The sequence below is a fragment of the Dromiciops gliroides genome, chromosome 1 (genome assembly GCF_019393635.1).
Source record: "Dromiciops gliroides isolate mDroGli1 chromosome 1, mDroGli1.pri, whole genome shotgun sequence".
Lineage (NCBI taxonomy): Eukaryota > Metazoa > Chordata > Mammalia > Microbiotheria > Microbiotheriidae > Dromiciops > Dromiciops gliroides.
The window spans coordinates 168,943,211-168,963,384 of record NC_057861.1 but is presented as its reverse complement, the minus strand read 5'-3'; the positions used below and the strand labels follow the sequence as shown (position 1 = coordinate 168,963,384).

At 37.6% G+C, this 20,174-nt stretch overlaps 1 protein-coding gene across 1 annotated transcript in view; it reads right to left on the bottom strand.

The window, feature by feature from the left end:
- Positions 1-17,452, bottom strand: part of LOC122746835 (BAG family molecular chaperone regulator 3-like) — a 146,359-nt gene extending 128,907 nt beyond the window's left edge. Inside the window, exons 1-2 of the mRNA XM_043992871.1 lie at positions 17,447-17,452; positions 16,605-16,709 (exon numbers count right to left, since the gene is read on the bottom strand). Coding sequence (XP_043848806.1) covers positions 16,605-16,709; positions 17,447-17,452 — 111 coding nt within the window. The remainder of the gene's footprint in view (positions 1-16,604; positions 16,710-17,446) is intronic.
- Positions 17,453-20,174: the final 2,722 nt, after the last annotated feature.

Here is a 20,174-nt window from a genome sequence, read left to right as displayed (position 1 = left end):
TTCACTCAAATATATTAACATCACTTTCTTTGATGTTCCCTTTTATTATTTCCGTGAACACTTCATCATATTACAATAGAAATCTGTGACAGTGTTGGGGCTGAACAATCCATTCTGCATCTTACATGTTCTATTGATAGAAATGCATTCAGCATTGCTCTGTGCACAGAAAGAAGATTGAATCCAGAGTAAGATCAAATCCTGTGAACAGGGAAGGGCTTTCTAAGAGAGTTATAATAGATTATTTCTTTGTCCAAGTTTCTATCAGTACTGGTTCTCCCATCTGGCAATATCTTTAAGGTGTGTTTTCATGCTTATTAAATCCCTCTCTTTTAAAAAATCAATTTTAATAAAGATTCTGAAGAGGCAGTATGGCACAGGTGGAAAGCTGCCTCAGAGGTAGAAAAAGCCAAGGTTTAGCCCTGCCTCTGATCCATACTGGCTGAATGACCTTGAGCAAATCATTCAACCTCTTGGTGACTTAGACAGCTATCTAAGACTATCAGTCACAGAACTAGTGCCAATATACATTAGGCAGAAGTTCCTAGTGGAAGGTCCTTGAACTTGTTTTTGAAAAATATTTTGATAATTGTACTTCAATATAATGAGCTGCCTTTTTAACCCTAGGTATTTATTTTATGTATTTAAAATACTCTGAGAAAGAGTCCAGAGGTTTCACTAGACCCCCAAAGGAGTCCATGACACAAAAAGGTTGAGAACCATTTCATTAAAGGTAGTTTCCACTTCAAAGGAATTTCCAATATCAAAACAAACTTGGGTCAAACAAACAAACAAAAGACAAATAAATAAATGGATAAGAAAATAAGTAAATAGGTAATTAATGGATTAATAGATGAAGAAAATTGTTTGCTTCAGTTTCCTAGTCTGTAAAATGAGCTGAAAAAGGAAATGGCAAATTATTCCAGTATCTTTGCTAAGAAAACCCCAAATGAGGGTCACAAAGAATCAGACATGACTGAAAAAAATGGCTCAACAACAACAGCAACAATTTTAAAACAAACTGCAAGGGATTATGAGGACCCCTAAACAACTTGGGAATTGTTGATATTGTTGTTGGTCAGTCCTTATTCTTACCTAGCCCTTAGTCATTGAATGGGCATTGCCTCAGACAAACTGAGGCCTAGGAAAGACTTGGGAACCTAAATCAGGGATAAATGATACAAATATTTCATTTAATAGTATTTTATTATCTCTACATGTAACTGGAAAATAATAAAATACTTTTATGGGAGAAAATAGTATTTTATTTTATTATTTCCCAATTATATATAGTTTTCAATATTTATTTTTTAATATTTTGAGTTTCAAATTTTTCTCCCTCTATCCCTTCCCTCCTCCCTCCAGAAGCCAGCAAACAATCTGACATAGGTTTTACAGTGCAATCATGTTAAACATATTTCCACATTAGTCATGTTGTGAGAAAAGAATCAGAACAAAAGGGGGAACCACAAGAAAGAAGAAACACAGAAAAAAGTGAAAAGAGTATACTTTGATCTGCATTTAGACTCCATAGTTCTTTTTCTGGATATGAAGAACATTTTCCATCATGAGTTTTTTGGAATTGTCTTGGATCATTGTATTGCTGAGAAGAAATGCAAATATTTTTAATAAATTTGAAAAACATAATAACGCATGCTTGGTCCCAAAGAAGAGATCTGAGGAAGTCTTTCCCCCCATTTCTTTGTAGAGGTGGGGGACTATGGGTGTGGAACATTGGTTAGTAACAGCGTACTTTTTTAATATGTTGGTTAATTTTACTTAACTGTTTTTCTCTCTTTTTATAGATTTTATAAATAATTACTCAGATTGAGGGGTGTGGAGTAGATATGGGAGTATATATAGAGAAATAACCCCCACTGTTGAGACCATGGATATATCCAAGTACACAAAGAATGGAAGCTCACATTCCTTGAAATAAGATTTCATCAAAATGAGAACTATTGCCTACAAAGAAAATAGGAATCTATTAAAGGAATTTAGGGCTAAATTTGTTTGAACAATGTGAAGTTTGTGGTAAAGATGACAACAATATTATTGTTTATGTAATCCCTATCCCAAAGCCTATTGGTATGGGACTCACTCCTTATCCATGGAGATGAATGGCCTGCCTTGCATGAGGGGTAGAATAGCGTTGGTGAGAGACAAGAGCTCCAGCCTTTGCAATCCCTCTATGGGACACTTCAAAGCAGAAGTCTCTCTTTGAGACTCTTCAAAGCTAGTTCCCTTCAAGTTCCACTTCAGGATTTTTCAGGACCAGTTTCCTTTGGGACTAGCCAAGCCTCAAGTCTTCTTCAAGGGTCAAGTCACTTCAAACACTCCTGACTTCCAACTTTGAGAGAAAGGATGGAAGAAGCCAATCCCACTTCAGGTTGCTAAAGGAAACTAATCTGGGAAGATGAGAAGAGGGTAGTCTGCATCATGTCCCTATTCCCAGTCTGCTACTCTAAAAATGTGGGGGTGAGATAAAGGAAGCTCTCTCTTCGTTGAGCTGAGTTATCTCCTCAGTGGAAGAGTCCCTTCACTCTTTATTGTCTGGTATATATTATCTTATCTATACCTTCTCTGATGTCTATTTTGTTTTCTAATTGGATAAATGGTGGAGGGAACATTTGTTATGTGTGTTCATTGTGGAACTGGTATTTGGCAAAAAAAAAAAAAAAAGAAAGAAAAGGAAGAAAGCCTTGAATATAGATCTTGGGGTCTCCCTTCCCATCAAAAAGTAAAAGCAGGGGGTAGCTAGGTGGCACAGTGGAAAAAGCACTAGCCTTGGATTCAGGAGGACCTGAGTTCAAATCCAGCCTCAGACACTTGACCCTGGGCAAGTCACTTAACCCTCATTGCCCTGCCAAAAAAAATAAAGTAAAAGCAATTAGAAGTTAGATAGAAGTCAATCATATCCTCTAGATGATCAATATTTAAGGAAACAGATAGCTATACTTCTAGCCTGATATGCTCTCTCTGAGGAGAGCAGAATGGTATCCTCTGGCCTCTGTCACATACATCCCCTCCCAGTAGGAACAGAAGCATCCCTCAGAGAAGGCTAGAGACATCTGTTCTGCCTCTCTTCAAGCCATACATAGTAATATATCTCCCTGCCACATGTGGCCTATAACTACATATGTGGAGACCACTCTCTTTGTTACTATCTAAAATTTTGGCTGGAACATGACATAGGGGGAAATGTGTTCCCAAGTATAAGAAATTTGGGACTAAGCAGGAATTTAAAACTTTAACTACAATGTAATATGTGCGTTTAGAAGAACAAATGGAGTTCAAGTCATTCTTCCATTCATCAGGAGATAAACAAATCAGACTGCTGTGGTAAAAAACAGCATACTACTGGAGCGGCTTTGGAAGAACCGCCCCTTTTGGGGAGGAGACCATGACAAACAACCATGTGCCTGCTGCTGCCAGAGAGCATGGTCAAGCACGCAATACTTCTGGGACGCCAACTTAAAACTGAGTGGTAGAACAGTAGTTCTGGCTCAGTCTCGCACACTCTGGCTTGACTGCGCATTCTGGTGATTGGCTCTGGTTCTCGGCATGGCAGGCAGTTTTGGGATTCAGTGAGTTTTATAAAATATAGACTAAGCTTATATCTAAGGTTATTCATTTGTATTTCTACTTTCCTATTTCCCTAATCAATATCACCTGTTTGTTGGCTAATTAATTCCCAAACAATAAAAGCTAATCCCTCTCTGATTAAAGCTCAGAGGCTCCTTTTTCTTACTGGTCTGGGAGATATATAAGGGAAAAGTTCAAAAGGGAGTTTAATGATCTTATATCCAATTTTAAACCTCACAGTTTTGGCTACCACAAAGGGACCTTAAGGACCCTCCCACCCTCCCTAGTTTGGCCACAAGTCAGCTAATTTGGTGGATTTACCAAACTACCCCCTTCCTCCCACTGACTTTCCCTCATTTGCCTAATCTCCTTTAAAGCCTTTAAGCCTCTAAAATCTTTGCTTTAAAGAGAAAAAGCCGGTCCAGTTTAAAGGGCAACATGCTTGAATATTTTGTTTTCCCTTTGATTTTTCTCATCGGAATGTATTGGGGTAGCATAATGTCCCAACTTAAACATTTAACCTTCTTAATATTCCTTCATTGTGTTATCGGTTTCCTCCTCATTCACACAGAAAAAAATTTTTGGTATAATGGCATGGGTGTGACCATCTCCACTGAGAATGTGTTTAATATTCACACTGCTCCTTCCAGATTGTGGGAGATGAACAATAACAAGGACAATAAACCATCAATGCCTGTACACGTTACCCATCAGGGGAGACTTGGTAGTGTTAACAGTTCAGATACTCAAGGAGGGAGGGGGAGAATAACACAACAGTTCCAGCTTTGGGACTGTTCTATCTCAGGACCAGGCACACTGGTCCAAAGTGACTCTTAGGAATGAGCTATTCTGAGGAATTCTTTAAGTATCGTAAAATCAGAGTTAGAGTTGAAAGGGACCTTAGAGGCTATCTTGTCCAAACTCCTCATTTTACTAATTAGGAAACTGAACCCTATGGAGATTATATGACTCATTGAATGTCACTCAGGTAAGAACTGCTGATATCCAGCACATGCCTTATCAGTGGGGATTCATTATGAGGGAACCACATGGTTATTAGCAGTACAAGGTATCCTGGATTATTTATGTCTTTCAAAGTTTGGGATAGCTGCTACAGCATATCACCAATAGGCTAAAGAGGCTTTTTACAGGAAAAATCACATGTCTAGGAGCAAGCAGAATCTCCTTTATAAGGGAACTAACACTAAATTATTACCTCTCAGAAAAGGAAGGAGTAATTGGGTACAATGCAGCATTTTCAACTAACCTCACTAAACTTAAGTTTCTCACATCTAATGATGATGGTGATGAAAGTAGTAGTAGTAGTAGTAATAGCATTTATAAAATTATTTAGATATGTTAACTCGTTTAATCTTCATGAGAAACCTGTGAAGTAGGTGCTACTATTATTCCCATTTTACCAATAAGGAAATGAAACACGGGATCTCATAACTAGTAAGTATTTGAGACAGTGTTTGAATACACATCTTCCTGACCCCAAGTCATTCATTTTGTCCATTGTATCACCTGATCAAAGGCACTTCAATGGTTTATATCCTATAGTATCTATTATAAATGACCTCACCCATATTCATTCCCTATGCTTTGTCCATTCCTTCATCCATTTGTCCCTCTGCACTCCAAATTACATAGGCCACTTCCTATTCAAAACATCAATTTCCTATTTAGCTTGTTCAAACATTTCATCCCTTTCAAAAGTCTCCTGAAATTATTCTTTCTTCTACAAACAATCTAAATGTATACAAAACAATGGTTCTCCTGCCAAATTCCCCATCCTACACTTTACTGCTAAAACCACGAACTTCTCCATAAGGTACATATTTATTTGATTAGATCAGACCTCTATGTATACTAAAATAGCCAGTCAATTCAATGAAAAATCATTCTAGCTAACTATTTGATGTCCTATAGATAGAACAGCTGGTTGGTTAAATTTTCTACCATTTAGCCAATTATTCTTACTGTGTACTAAAACATTTATTCTAAACCCATTTTCAATGATATCATTAATTTTATCCTATGTTCCTGGAAGGTAGGCCCCATGTTTTTTTTATTTTATTCATGGTCATGTGTTTGTGAATGTTTAAGAAACACATTTTTAATGATGGAACTATAAATCAGATAGTTTATATCTCCAAAGCAATCTGTGCATGAAAACTTCAAGTATCTCTTATATTACTATGAAAAATACAGAGAGATTTCAAGCATGCAAGACTATGAAGAGCTGAAAGAGACATAAAAACCTGAGCTATAACTCACCATTTTGGCTTCTGGGGCAATAGCAAAAAATTCTATTAATGCAGAAAAGTAGCATAAAATCTGCCTTCAAATCAACCTTTTAAGACAAATTTATTTAAAACTGAAAGATGGAAGGTAACTGGGTGTAGAGCCAAGATGGTGGAGTAAAGGCATTAAGTGCTCAGAGCTCCTGACACAAATACTCCAAAAAGCTCCAAACACAACCATAAGACAACCCCTGGAGCAGCAGAACCCACAGAGAGATGAACTGAGATTATTTTCCAGTCAAAGAAGGCTTAGAAGTTTGGGAGGAGGGGGTGCCGGACTGGGAGTGGAGTTCAACCCCACAATCTCGACGACACAGATCCAGCCCCAGTCAGGCTACACCAGAGAAACTTAGCCCCAGCCTCTGAAATAGCAGCAGCACTGGAATCTTCTAGAACTAAGTTCATGGTGGGGTGAGAGAGCTGAATGACTGGCCAGGGGTGGGGTTGGAATACAGGGAGCTGAGGAGGAATTCAATAGTCCTACCCCAGCGGGGAACCAGGAAGAAATATTGAGCAGTGGCAGCACAGGTGGGGAGGGGCATAGGCTCCTTGGAGGTAACTACCACAACATACAAAGTTTTTCTGCCTGGTTAATTAGCAAGTTGGCCTGTGGTTATCTACAAACTAGCGAACAGGTCAGGCAAGTGAAGAACCTGCCCTTCCTTAAATCATTAATACCTGGGACCACCTGAAGCTCGGGACAGTGTAGCACGAAAGCAGGGCCCCACTGTAAGAAGGAGTTAAAAGTCAAGTAAAAGAGGCAGGATGAGCAAGCAGAGAAAATTGCAAACCAAAGAAAGTTTCTCTAGTGACAAGGAAGATTGAGGTGCACCCACAGAAGAGAATAGCAACATCAGGGCTCCTATATGCAAAGCTTCCAAGAAACATATGAATTGGTCTCAGGCCATAGAGGCACTCAAAAAAGGAATTTGAAGACAAGGAAAAAGAAGTAGAGGAAAAAATGAAAAGAGAAATGAGAATGATACAGGAAAATCATGAGAAAAAAGTCAACAGCTTGAAAAGCCAAATGGAAAAGGAGATACAAAAGCTCTATGAAGAAAATAATTGTTTAAGAATTAGGATGGAACAAATAAAAGCTAATGACTTTATGAGAAAACAAGGCACAATAAAACAAATCAAAATAAATTTAAAAAATAGAGGACCATGTGAAATATGGGTTCTTGGAAAAACAGCTGTGATGGGTAAAACTAAATGTGTGTGGTCATCTTACCTGTCCCCTATGTGGGTAAAGCTAACTGGGACAACAGTTTAGGCATTAAACATTTATTAAAATATATTAGCGACCTGGTGTCTCAGAAAGAATAGGAAAACCTATCTACCCTTGAGGAGAAATCAGAGTTTCAACCTGTCTCCTTCTTCAGCCACCATGATCACAAGGTTCCAACCACCAACTGACAAAACAAACTTCCTTCCACACTGCTTCAAGCTGATTGGTTGAGGGTGGTCTCATGCTCACTCAGCAGAGGGCCCCTGGTAATAATATCCTCTGTGCTTCATTAAGAAACAGTAGTTTCCTTACATGAAGCAATCACTTTACATATACTTATAACTAACAATGCAAAGGCTAACCTAGAAAATAGATCCAGGAGAGATAATTTGAAAATAATTGGACTACCTGAAAACTATGATCAAAATAAGAGTTTAGGCATCATCTTCCAATAAATTGTCAAGGAAAGTTGCCCTGATATTCTAGAAACAGAAGGTAAAATAGAAATTGAAAGAATCCACCAATCACCTCCTGAAGGAGATCCCAAAAGGAAAACTTCCAGGAATATTATAGCCAAATTCCAGAGCTTCTAGGTCAAGGAGAAAATATTGCAAGCAGCCAGAAAGAAACAATTCAAACACTGTGGAGCCACGGTCAGGATAGCATAGGATCTAGCAGCTTCTACATTAAAGGATCAGAGGTCATGGAATATGATATTCCAGAGGGCAAAGGAATTGGGATTACAACCAAAAATCACCTACCCGGCAAAAGTGATTATAAACTTTCAGGGGAAAAAATGGGACTTCAATGAAAAAGGGGACTTTCAGGCATTTGCGATGAAAAGACCTAAACTGAAGAGAAAATTTGACTTTCAAATGCAAGACCCTAGAGAAACATAAAAAGGTAAACAGGCAAAAGAAATCATGAAAGATATTAAAAGGTTAAACTGTTTACATTCCTACATGGGAAGATGATAAATCTAAATCATAAGAGCTTTGTGAGTATTAGGGCAGATGATAGGAATAAATTTAGAGAGAGGGCTGATGGCAAAACTTATGGTACTTATCTTGCTGGGCTATTGTGAAGAAAATTATTTGTCAAGTTTAAGGTACTATATAAAAGTCATCTATTACTGTTGTTGCAATAATCAACCTTATGGGTTCATTGTAAGGAAATCTCTCTTTAAAGTACTATATAAATGTAGTTTAGTATTTTTTAAATTTATTTATTTAAATTTTTTAAAATTATGAGCAGGATACTATCAGAAAGACCTGGAGGGACCTGCATGAGCTGATGAAAAGTGAAATCTACTGTATACAAAATAACAGTAATATTATGAGATGTTCTGCTGTGAATGACTTGGTTATTTTCAGCAATGCAATGATCCAAGACAACTCCAAAGGTCTTATGAAAAATGCAATCTGGGGCAGCTAGGTGGCACAGTAGATTGAGCACCGGCCCTGGAGTCGGGAGGACCTGAGTTCAAATCCAGCCTCAGACTTTTGACACTTACGAGCTGTGCAACCCTGGGCAAGTCACTTAACCCCAATTGCCTCATCCAAAAAAAATTCAATCCATCTACAGAGAGAGAACTGATGGTATTTGAATACAGATTGAAACATGGTTTTTTAGTTACTTTATGAGAAACAAGGAAAAAAAATGATAAGCATGATGCTATCAGAAAAACCTAGAAAGACCTACATGAACTGACAGAGTGAAATGTTCTGTGTACAAAATAACAGCAATGGTGTAAGATGATCTGCTGTGAATAACTTGGTTATTTTCAGCAATGCAATGACCCAAGATAAGTCTGAAAGATTTATGAAAATTGCAATCCATCTATGGAGAAAGAACTGATGGTATCTGAAAACAGATTGAAGCATAATTTTTTTTGATAGTTCCTTAATCTGAAGTTTTGTTTTTGTCTGTTTTCTTTCACTACCTGGCTAACGTGGAGATGTTTTGCATGACTACTCATGTATAAAAAAATTGTAAGGTAACCTACAATGAATTAGGGCCATCTCTGGGGCAGGGAGTGGGGAGGAGGGAAGAAAAAAAAGAGGAAGAAAGACATTTATGCGATAATGTTATTGTATATTTAAAAGGGATTGCCAGTTGTACATAGCAGATTTGCAGTTTCATGTGAAATCATCTTTTTTATTATACTATGTTATGGAAATTATTGTTTCATTCCATAAATTAAAATAAAAGAAAAATTGTAAAAAGAAAAATAAATAAAAATTAAAATGAAAGATGAAGGAATAAAGACTGTGGGACAAAAGACCTTGGTGGGGGAAGGAAGATACCCTAGGATACCATCCTCCATGGGAAGAGACCCTGAGAATACCTTGACATCACTGCTAGGGAGGCCAATCAGTGAAGAGGAAGAACTTGTCTGGGGTATAGTCAAGGGGGAATGGGAAGAAGAGGAAGGAGGCCATCTGTTATCTTCCCTTAATAATTCATATTAACTGCATGCTAAATTAGTTTGTTTCTATGCTGCTGAAGGCTTTCAGCACCCCCTAAATTTTGGCACTCTGGTGAAAAACTCTAGTCACCACATCATAGTTATGGTTCTGAGGAAAATCCTAATACAATTTCAAGATATGGTATACATGTGTAACTTTGTTCAGGCTAATTGGAAGTGTGATATTTTTATTTCTTGATTAATGACCTCAAAATATGTTTTTGAAATATCTCTTAAGACTTTTAGTTTTATCCCAAGGAAAGAAAATGTGAAAAGCCTTATAGTCTGAAAAATCATCCATAGGGGGCACATATACTGGTACTTTTATTCCTCCCATATCATTGATATAACCTTTGTTATCCTCTTTCCACTCCCTACTACATATCTTATTCTTTAATTTTTGATTGAAATGATGTAATATAAAAAATCATTGGCTACATATAAATCAATTGTCTGTGACATGTAACAGGGAAAAGAAAACATCAAGATTGCCAATAACAGGCACTCAGTCTCATAAAACTTGTAATCAACTTCCAAACCAAGGCGTAAACTGTAATATATTGCTACAGACATGTAACAATAATAAACTATTTGAATTGCACCTTCACATTCTAGGTCGTTAATAACAAATAGGCATGAAAAAAATTTTGACAGTCATTCATTTTAATGGGTGTCTGCTTGTTTGCCAGATTGTGTCATCTAACATTATGGAATACAACCTTATTCTTGGAAGGATGTGAAAACACAGTGGGCCCCTAACTGATGGCAGTAAGAGATCTGCCTCCAGAAGGTATGCAGAAACATGGTCTGTATGGGGCATAGCTTATTTTGTCTTTGATTTTTATGAGAAATATTTTTCTTCACCTTTTATCTGAAAATAATTCAAAAATCCCAATCCTGGAATCACTGACAATTTATCTGGTATGAGTGCCTATGTATATATGTCAAAACATATAATCATAGAGGTATGTGTACTCCTTTTAACCATAAGATAAAGGGACCTATAGTACTATATTATCAATCCAGAGGAAAACTGGTAAGATTAAAGACGGTGTGATAATGAGACAACACAAAATTAAATGCAGGATTACAATTACATAATTAGAACTGAAATGAACCTGAGGGGTCATCTGATACGACCCCCTTATTTCACAGATGAGGACATTTAGAATCTAAGAAAGTCAGTTGCTTTCCCAAATTCACCCATATCATAAGTAGAAAAATCACAATTGAAACCCAGCACTTCTGGCTACAAATCAAGTATCCTTTTGGCTGAACCACATTACCTCCAACCAATTATGCTTCACCTCTAACTCCCCTCTATTCATACAGCCACCAACATTGTTCTGAACCTCATCAACCGCCACCTGAGAAGCCTCCTAAACAGTCTCCCTGCCTTATCTTTCTCCTACCCAATCCATCTTCCATGCAGCTGTCAATGTGCCATTCCTGGAGTACAGGTATGACCATATCATTCTCCTGATCAATAAACTCCAGGATCAGATAGAAACTTTTCTATTTCTATTTAAATCCAGCTTAGGCTTATTATGCATTACTCCCTTCACAGATGTGATAGTCTAGTCAAGATTGCATTAATAGCATTCTTGCTATCCTTACATACAATATTCTATCTCCTCTCTTCATGCCTGGAATGCTCTCCTTTAGTGTCCCTAGATTAAAAGCTCAGCTCAAGCATTCTTTCTACATGAGGCCTTTCCAGATTCCCCAAGATGTTAGTGCCTTTCTATGTCCTGAAATAGCCTTCAATTTTTCTTGTGTATCTTTTGCATATAATTACTTGTGTAATAGTTTCTCTCATGATAGAACGTAAGATCTTTGAGGGCAGGGACTGTTATGATTTGCATTTGTATGGCCAACATCTTGCACAGTGCCTGACACATAGTAGGCTCTTGACTCAATGATTGATTGATATTATCAATAAAAAAGCCAATTCAAAAAATCTAGCACCCCCACCTCAAAGACCTCTCATGCTTTAATACTGGGAATTGTTTTCACTATATTAGATAATTACTTCAAATGTTCATTCTATTTTGCTCACATAAATAGTCTAGTTGTCAGGTTTTCCACTCTCAAAGTGCCAATTCCTGAGACAAGACTAAAGGTAAATTCATTACTGAGGACATCATACTGCTGCCCCAACATGATGTTGTGAAAAGAATATTGGGTCAGGAGTCAGGAAAGCTAGGTTCTCATTCCTGTTCTGCCTCTAAATAAATGACTAGTCAAATCTGTTAGCTTCTCTTGACTTCATTTTCCTCATCTGTAAGATGTGACCTGAAAGGTCCCTTTGTGCTCTAGGTCTATCCTCTACATCATGGAAACATCCAAACTTCAGTCAATTTTCAAATCCTTGAGATAATTTGGAATTTTATTTTCCCAAATTACATGTAAAATACAAATTTTGACATCAATTTTTTAAAAATGTTGTGTTCCAAATTCTCTTCCTCCCTTCCTCCCCCCACTAAGAACTCAGTCAATTCAATATAAGCTATACATGAACAGTCATGCAAAACATTTCCACATTAGCCAGGTTGTGAAAGCAAACAGACAAAACAAAACTTCAGATAAAGGAACTAACAAAAAAAATCATGCTTCAATCTATATTCAGACACCATCAGTTCTCTCTCTGTAGATGGACTTTATATTTCATAAGGCCTTCAGAGTTGTTTTGGATCATTGCATTGCTGAAAATAACCAAGTCATTCACAGCAGATAATCTTACAATATTGCTGTTATTTTGTATACAGTACATTTCACTTTGCATCAGCTCATGCAGGTCATTCCAGGTCTTTCTGATAGCATCCTGCTCATCATTTTTTGTAGTAAACTACATTTATATAGTACTTTAAAGAGATATTTCCTTACAATAAACCCATGAGGTTGATTATTGCAACAGTAATAGATAACATTTATATAGTACCTTATACCTAAGAATTTTCTTCACAATAGCCCAGAAAAGTAAGCACCATACTTTTTGTCATCATCACCAGTCAATCATCAACCACCAGTCCTCATCATCATCCTCAATCAATCCTCATCTTCATAATTCAATCCTCTTCCTCATCAATCATTCCTCATCATCAATCAGTCATCAGCTTCATCCGATCATCATCAAACCATCTATCCATCAATCAATCATCATCATCTTATATTACTCTTGCCTCTGCTTCAAAATGTTTTTCACAGTTACTATTAACTGTTTCCTTCCATCCTATTCCTTCCCCATGATATTTACCCTATTTTCTATCTTCTTTTACCCTATCTCTCCTCAAATGTGTATTGCTTTTGACTGCTACCTCCTCCACTCTGCCATCCCTTCTTTCACCCCTCCTTCCTTATCCCCTTCCCCTCCTACTTTCCTGCAGGGTTCGATAGATTACTCCACCCAATTAAGTGAGCATGTTATTCCCTCCTTGAGCCAACTCTGATGAGATTAAGGTCTTTGAGCCAATTCTGATTAGTGTAAGGCTCATTCGCTGCCTCACTCCTCCCCCATCTCTCCCCCCACTCAATAAGCCCTTTCTTGCTTCTTTCATGTGAGATTACACCCCATTCTACCTCTCCTCTTCCCCCTCCCCCAGTGCATTCCTTTCTCCCCTCAATTTTACCCTGAAGATGTCATCATGGGGCATCTAGGTGACACAGTGGACAAAGTATTCCATGGACTCAGAAGAACCCAAGACCAAATACAGTCTCAGACACAAGACACTCACCAACTCTGCATCCCCAGGCATGCCACCCAACCCTAACTGCCCCAAGAAACAATAAACAAAAAATAAATGCTTTATAGATATCATCCCTTCAGAATCAATTCCCACCTATGCCCTGTGTCAAAATTTATTCCTATCATCTGCCCTAATACTGAGAAAGTTATTATGAGTTAGGTGTATCATCTTCCCATGTAGGAATATAAACAGCATAACCTTTTTTTTAAAGTTTTGGTGGGTCAATGAGGGTTAAGTGACTTGTCCAGGGTCACAAAGCTAGTAAGAGTCAAATGTCTAAGGCCAGATTTGAACTCAGGTCCTTCTGAATCTAGGGCCAGTGATTTATCCACTGTGCCACCTAACTGCCCCCCAGTTTAACCTACTCATTTTTCCTATTTACCTTTTTATGCTTCTCTAGGGTCTTGTATTTGAAAGTGAAATTTTCCATTCAGTTCAGGTCTTTTCAATACAAATACCTGAAAGTCCTCTTTTTCAATAAAGTCCCATTTTTTCCCCTGAAAGTTTTTCTGGGTAGGTGATTCTTGGTTGTAATCCCAATTCTTTTGCCCTCTGTAATATCATATTCCATGCCCTCTGATTCTTTAATGTAGAACCTGCTAGATCTTGTGTTATCCTGACCATGGTTCCATAGTACTTGAACTGTTTCTTTCTGGTTGCTTGCAATATTTTCTCCTTGACCTAGGAGCTCTGGAATTTGGTTATAATGTTCCTGGAAGTTTTCTTTTTGGGATCTCTTTCAGGAGGTGATCGGTGGATTCTTTCAATTTCCATTTTACCTGCTGTTTCTAGAATATCAGGGCAATTTTTCCTGACAATCTCTTGGAAGATGATGTCTAAGCTCTTTTTTTGATCATGTTTTTCAGGCAGTCCAATGATTTTCAAATTATCTATCCTGGATCTATTTTCCAGGTCAGTTGTTTTTTCAAGAAGATATTTCACATTGCCCTCTATTTTTTTTATTCATTTGGATTTGCTTTAATGTGTCTTGGTTTCTCATAACATCACTAGCTTCCATTTGTTCAGTCCTAATTCTTAGGCAATTATTTTCTTCAGAGCACTTTTCCATTTGGTTTTTCAATTCTTTGAGATAGAAGGAGATAAAGAATCACCCAGATCATTTAAAACATCATGCTGTTCATAATTTCAAACTTTTTCCTGATGAAACCTCTTACCTGGACTACCAGCAAATGGAAAAATAATTTAAACTGAATTTTTATTTTTCTGCCCTCTCTACAGTCACCTTAATGAGGTGTGATCAAGCCCTGAAGTGGACAAAATCAAACTGAAAAATGGAAAACAAAACACAAGGAGGAAACTTCTTCAGTCATTTTTCAGTCAAGTCTATCTCTTTGTGAACCCATTTGGAGTTGTCTTGGCAAGGATATTGAAGTGGTTTGCATTTCTTTCTGTAGTATATTTTATAGATGAGGAACCTGATGCAAACAGGGTAAGTTACTTGCCCAGGGTCACACAGCTACTAAGTGTGAGGCCAGATCCAACCTCAGGAAGATGAGTCTTCCTAACTCCAGGCCTGGAGCACTATTCACCCTGCCACCTACCTGGAAGGTTAGATAATCTTGAAATTGGACTTCCAGTTTCTGAATAACAGGTGATTAATTAATGCCTCCAGGCATTTTATCTTGGGGTCTTGGAACTTGCTTTTTTAAAAAGTATTTTCATAATTATTTCACTGCAATTTATCTCCTTGGCAATCCTATGTATTTTAATTTATTCATTTTAAAACATTATTCTGACAAGGGGTCCCTATGCTTCCCCAAACTGTAAAAAGGGTTCATAACAAACATGATAAGAACTCCTGGATTAGATAATGATTAACTAGATTTACTTCAACATATCAATGGATCCATGATCTTACTTTTGTGGGATATTATCTCCATTTTTACAGATCATCTTTCCTTCCCCTTCTACACTTGCTCACATGAGTGATTCTTAGCCATGTGTTTTCATAAATTCTCCATAAAGAATATACCCAATGGGCTAAAAGCTTTTATTCCATTCCTTTTTCTCTAACCTAACCTATCTTTTAAAAAATTCAATAAAGATGAGTCCACAGCTTCCCCATTCCAGAGTTAAAATAATCTGTCAAAAATGATTTCTTGTTGTATAATTTATACTTTTTGACTTATTTTATAGCATCTAGAAAGTAGAAATACCTAGTCTTATTGGGCTTAGTTCCCCTCCAAAGTGTAGAAATACTAACTAAATCCAGCTTGAACACAAAAGATCATGCCACCCAGAAGGTTTCCCTCCAAATTAGATATTTGTCATCATCCTACAAAGCTCTATCAAAGGCCCAGTTTCCATGAGGCAACGTAAACTGAGCTAAGCAACCTAACAACAAAGTTATTCAGTCAGGTTCCACTCTTAGCAGTACCCTAGAATTATCTGTCATGTAAAGAACATACTTATAGTGCTTCCAGACAGACCCAGTTTGCCAAACTTTCCTATTTAGGCTGTATTTAGATATGGCCTCAGTCTCTGACCTTTTAGTTTGCTTCCCAAACAACTATAAAGGACCAACACAAAACAAATGAACTTTGATTTGTAAAAAATCTGTTATGGGACTTGGTATGTGGTCAGAGAATGTGGAACAGTGTCCCTCTACACAGAGAGGCTTGAGGAACCTGCTTCCAGGAGAGATGTGATAATGTGAAATAGAAGTACCTTGGAGAAACTATAGAGTCTGCAAAGATATTCTGTAGCTGCCTCTACTCTGACCACGCAGTCTTTTTAAACTGACCATATAGCTAGAACTGGGGGAAACTTCAGAAAGGCTGAAAGGCTGAGTCAGATTTGACAGGCTTTTGGACATTCTTGATTCAGTTGCCACCTTTGTGGCATGGCTCCTTTACTCACAATATCTAATTGGAGCTAGGACTCTAAGAGAAGCCTTAAAGCTTAAGCTGTGTAGACCTGTGAAAGGGCCTTAGTCTAGAGCCACATAGTCAGTATGTGCTTGTTGGAAACATGTTAAAACTTCCTTTTTAGTTCAGCTGAAAAGATTAAGAAATAAATATTTCTTCATCTAAACATTTTTCAAACTTACCAGGAAGAAAGATTACATTATTGTTGTTACTACTATTTATCAAATTACTCAAAAAATAACACCTTCCACTAAAATCCTTTCCCCCACCTTTCTCTTAGGTCTAATCCCTTGCTTTTTGGAAAGTAGGTGAAAGGTTAAGAATGAAAATTAAGACACTGGAAAACAGATAAAAGATGGTAACCAGATTTAGAGGCATAAATACCTCTTGTCTATTTAAGATGCTGACATCCTCTTTTCCCCTGAAGGGATTATGGTATTGATCAGAGGGAGAAGGTCTCTTAAAATATTTCAGGTCATCTGTGACCACCTGTTAAAGAGAGCCCTTGAGGGGAGTGGTCAAAAAAAAGGATTGAATGGTTTGGGGAAATTGATCCTTCAAGGGTATGCCCAAAAGCTAAGTAACCATGATTCTAGATTGATGAGGCAAAATAACAAAACTTAGCCTAAGCTATATAACTCTATTTTATCACATTGTGAAATTTTCTTTGTTCAGTATTCCTTTATTACTTCCAAAATGTCTCATTTCGGAGAGAGATAGCCAACATAAAGGTACTATGTTCATTTAACAGTTTTCTCTCAAAGCAAAACAATGCCTGGATTAAAATAATGCTAAATTAGTTTTTTAATTGCCAACAGACATGTCAGAGTACAGTACTATAATAATGATTAGAGTATAATACTAATATTTTTTCATTAACATGCTCTTTAACAATAATCTCTTAATTGCCAAACCTCATAGCCTTTTCTTAATTCTAGTTCTTTCACCTCTCTGCAGCCTTTCATACTGTTAATCACCCTCTTCTCTCTAAATTTTCTGGACACTTGCCTCTCTTGATTCTCCTCCTACCTGTCTGATCACTCCTCAGTCTCCTTTGTGAGATCTTCAGCTAAGTATAGGAAACACTCAGGATTCTGTCCTGGGCCCTCTTCTCATCTCCTTTATACTATTTTCCTTGGTGATCTCATCAGCTCCAAGGGAATTCTATTATTCACTATGCTAATGATTCTTAGATCTATTTGTCTAGCCCTGACCTTTTTCCTTACCTCCATCTTGTATCTCCAACTATCCATTAGATACCTCCGACTGGTGCTTCATAGACATCTGTAACCCTAGTCCCAAAGCCCAGTGGTATGGAATTCTTTCCTCACTGAGGGACATAAATGCCCTGCCTTGTATGAGGGGTAAGGTGAAGATGGTGTGAATGACTGCTTCCCTCTCATTAGTTTTCTTTAAGTTCCTTTTGAGATTCATATTCTGTTGGGTGTTTCTGGCTTCCAGATACAAGAGGCAAGATGGAAGAAGTCAACGCCACTTCAGGTAGCTGAAAGAGAAGACTCTGGCAAGACTTGAGAGAAGCAGGTAGTCTCCACCTTATCCCTAGTCCCAGCTTGCTATGCTAGAGATTTGGAGGAACTTTCTCTTGGGTGAGATCTATGGCTCTCTCCCTTGGTTGAACTTAGCGACCTCACTTTCAATGGCACGGTTCCTCCACTCTGTATTGTCTGACATATATTCTCCTGTTCCTTCTCTAATTTCTGTTTTGCTACCAATAAATGGGTTTTCTTGGCTAATTACTATATCTATTTATGTATGTATGTATACATGTATGTTCATTGTGGAACTGTGGAACTGGTATTTTGGTGGGAAAGGGGTCAAGCATTGGATATAGAGCTTGAGATCCTCCTTCCATCCCAAAATTGAACAGAAATCAGAAATAAGCTTATACCTGATCAGATCTCCTAGACTGATAATATTGAAGGGAGCAGACAGATTTAATGCCAGCTGGTATCCCACCTCTCTAAGGAGAACAGAGGGCCTCTGGTCCCAATTTCTGGCTTCCCTTCCTATCAGGCATTAAAGTGTCCCTTGGAGAAGGAGGTAGGGGGAGGGGAGAAGAGGTAAGAGAGATGTCTGCTCTGCCTCCCTTCAAGCTATACAAGGACAACTCATGTTACATGTGGGAAAAGAGCACCTAGCTACACTTTTTAAAAAAAAATTCTGAGTTTAAGAAATAAAATAAAACTACATTTCATAAACTAAAAATGTCCAAAACAACCCATTACTTGAATATGCACTTAGCTGCCAAATTGACCTCCCCAAAGCACAGGTCTGACCATTTTACCTCAGCCCAACCCCCATTCAGTCAACTCTAGTGGCTCCCCCTTACCTCCAGGATCAAATATAAAAGGTTCTGTTTGACTTTTAACATTCTTCATTATCTGACCCTTTCCTAGCTTTCCAGCATTCTCACATCTTATTCCACAGACATTCTACCACACACTGTCTGTATGCAGTGACAAGAGCCTTCTTGCTTCTCCTCAAATATAAAAACCCTCCATCTTCAGATTCCACTTCAAATCTCACTGGCTGTCCCCCTCATCTCCTCCTCCTATGAACTCTTTGAGGGGAGTGGATTTTTGTTTTGTTTGGTTTTGGGGTTTTTTTTTCCTTTCTTTTGTATCCCTATTGCTTAACACAATGCTTGACACATAGAAGGTGCTTAAATATTTTCTGACTCTATTTGTTCAATTGAACAGGTGAGAAGTAGGACTTAACCCCAGGTCTTCCTGTCTTTGGGCCAGCTCTGTTGTACCCATGATACCAATTTCCTTTTTTTGTTTTTATTGTTTAATTTTTTTTAAATACTAGACTTAGAGGACCTGGGTGTGAATCTTGACTCTGCCACTCACTATATTTGGGTACATCATTTACCATCTCTGGGCCTCGGTATCCTTACCTGTAAAATGTGTGGAAAGGCTGACCTAAAAAGATCACTATGGCCCTTTCCAATTCTATGTCTATGATTCATAGTTAGGCTAAATGAGGACAGAAACAAGCGGGAACTCACACATGCATAGAAAAATTGTATAAATGAATGGCTCAGGTATACATTACTACTCATTGAAACTACCCATTTTTCAACTCACAGGCATTTGCATATTGTAACTGCTTCTTCTGCAAATGTTTATGATTTGATCCAAGGTGACATTTACTGCCTCCTTTGCTCAATAATACATCTTGAGGCAGAACAATAAAATCTTCTCTTTAGCACATTCCTGACTTTCAGAATGCTTCAGCCTACCTAACCCCTTAAGTCCACAATGGTAATAGAGATGTTCTTCTTGTAAAATTTCATCTAATCTCCCATTTAGATAGAAAAGTAAAGAACTTAAGATTCAAGGATTCAAACACTGAAAATCAGCTGAGTTTTACTCTCAGTTCTGCCATGAAATCCCCATGTGACTTCTATAAGACACTTTATCTCCCTGTTCCTCTATTCCCTTACCCCAATCCCTAAATTAGAAAATAGAAATGACAGTTAGTGATAAGGCTATAAACATTTAACTACTCCAATATCATTTTTCAAAAACATTTTTTACCAAGGATGTGAAATGATTTTAAACATTGTCTCATCATCAATCAATCAACCAATCTATCAACAAACATTTATAAAATGCTTACTGTCTGCCAGGCAATACAGTAAGCACAGGGGATACAAAGAAAGGCAAAAATTGTCACTGCCCTCAAGACAAGCTCCAAGGGAAGTTTCCAACAGGATACTAAAAATCTCCAGACACAAATGAGTACAGACATAGATGGATAGATAGATGATAGATAGATAGATAGATAGATGAATAGATAGACAGAAAGATGACAGATTCATTCATTCATTCATACAAACATACATGCCTCTTTTAAAGTACCTGGTAACCTTTTATTGTAAGCACAAAGCTTTGTCCAAAAAAGAAGGAAAAAGTGAAAGATAAGAGA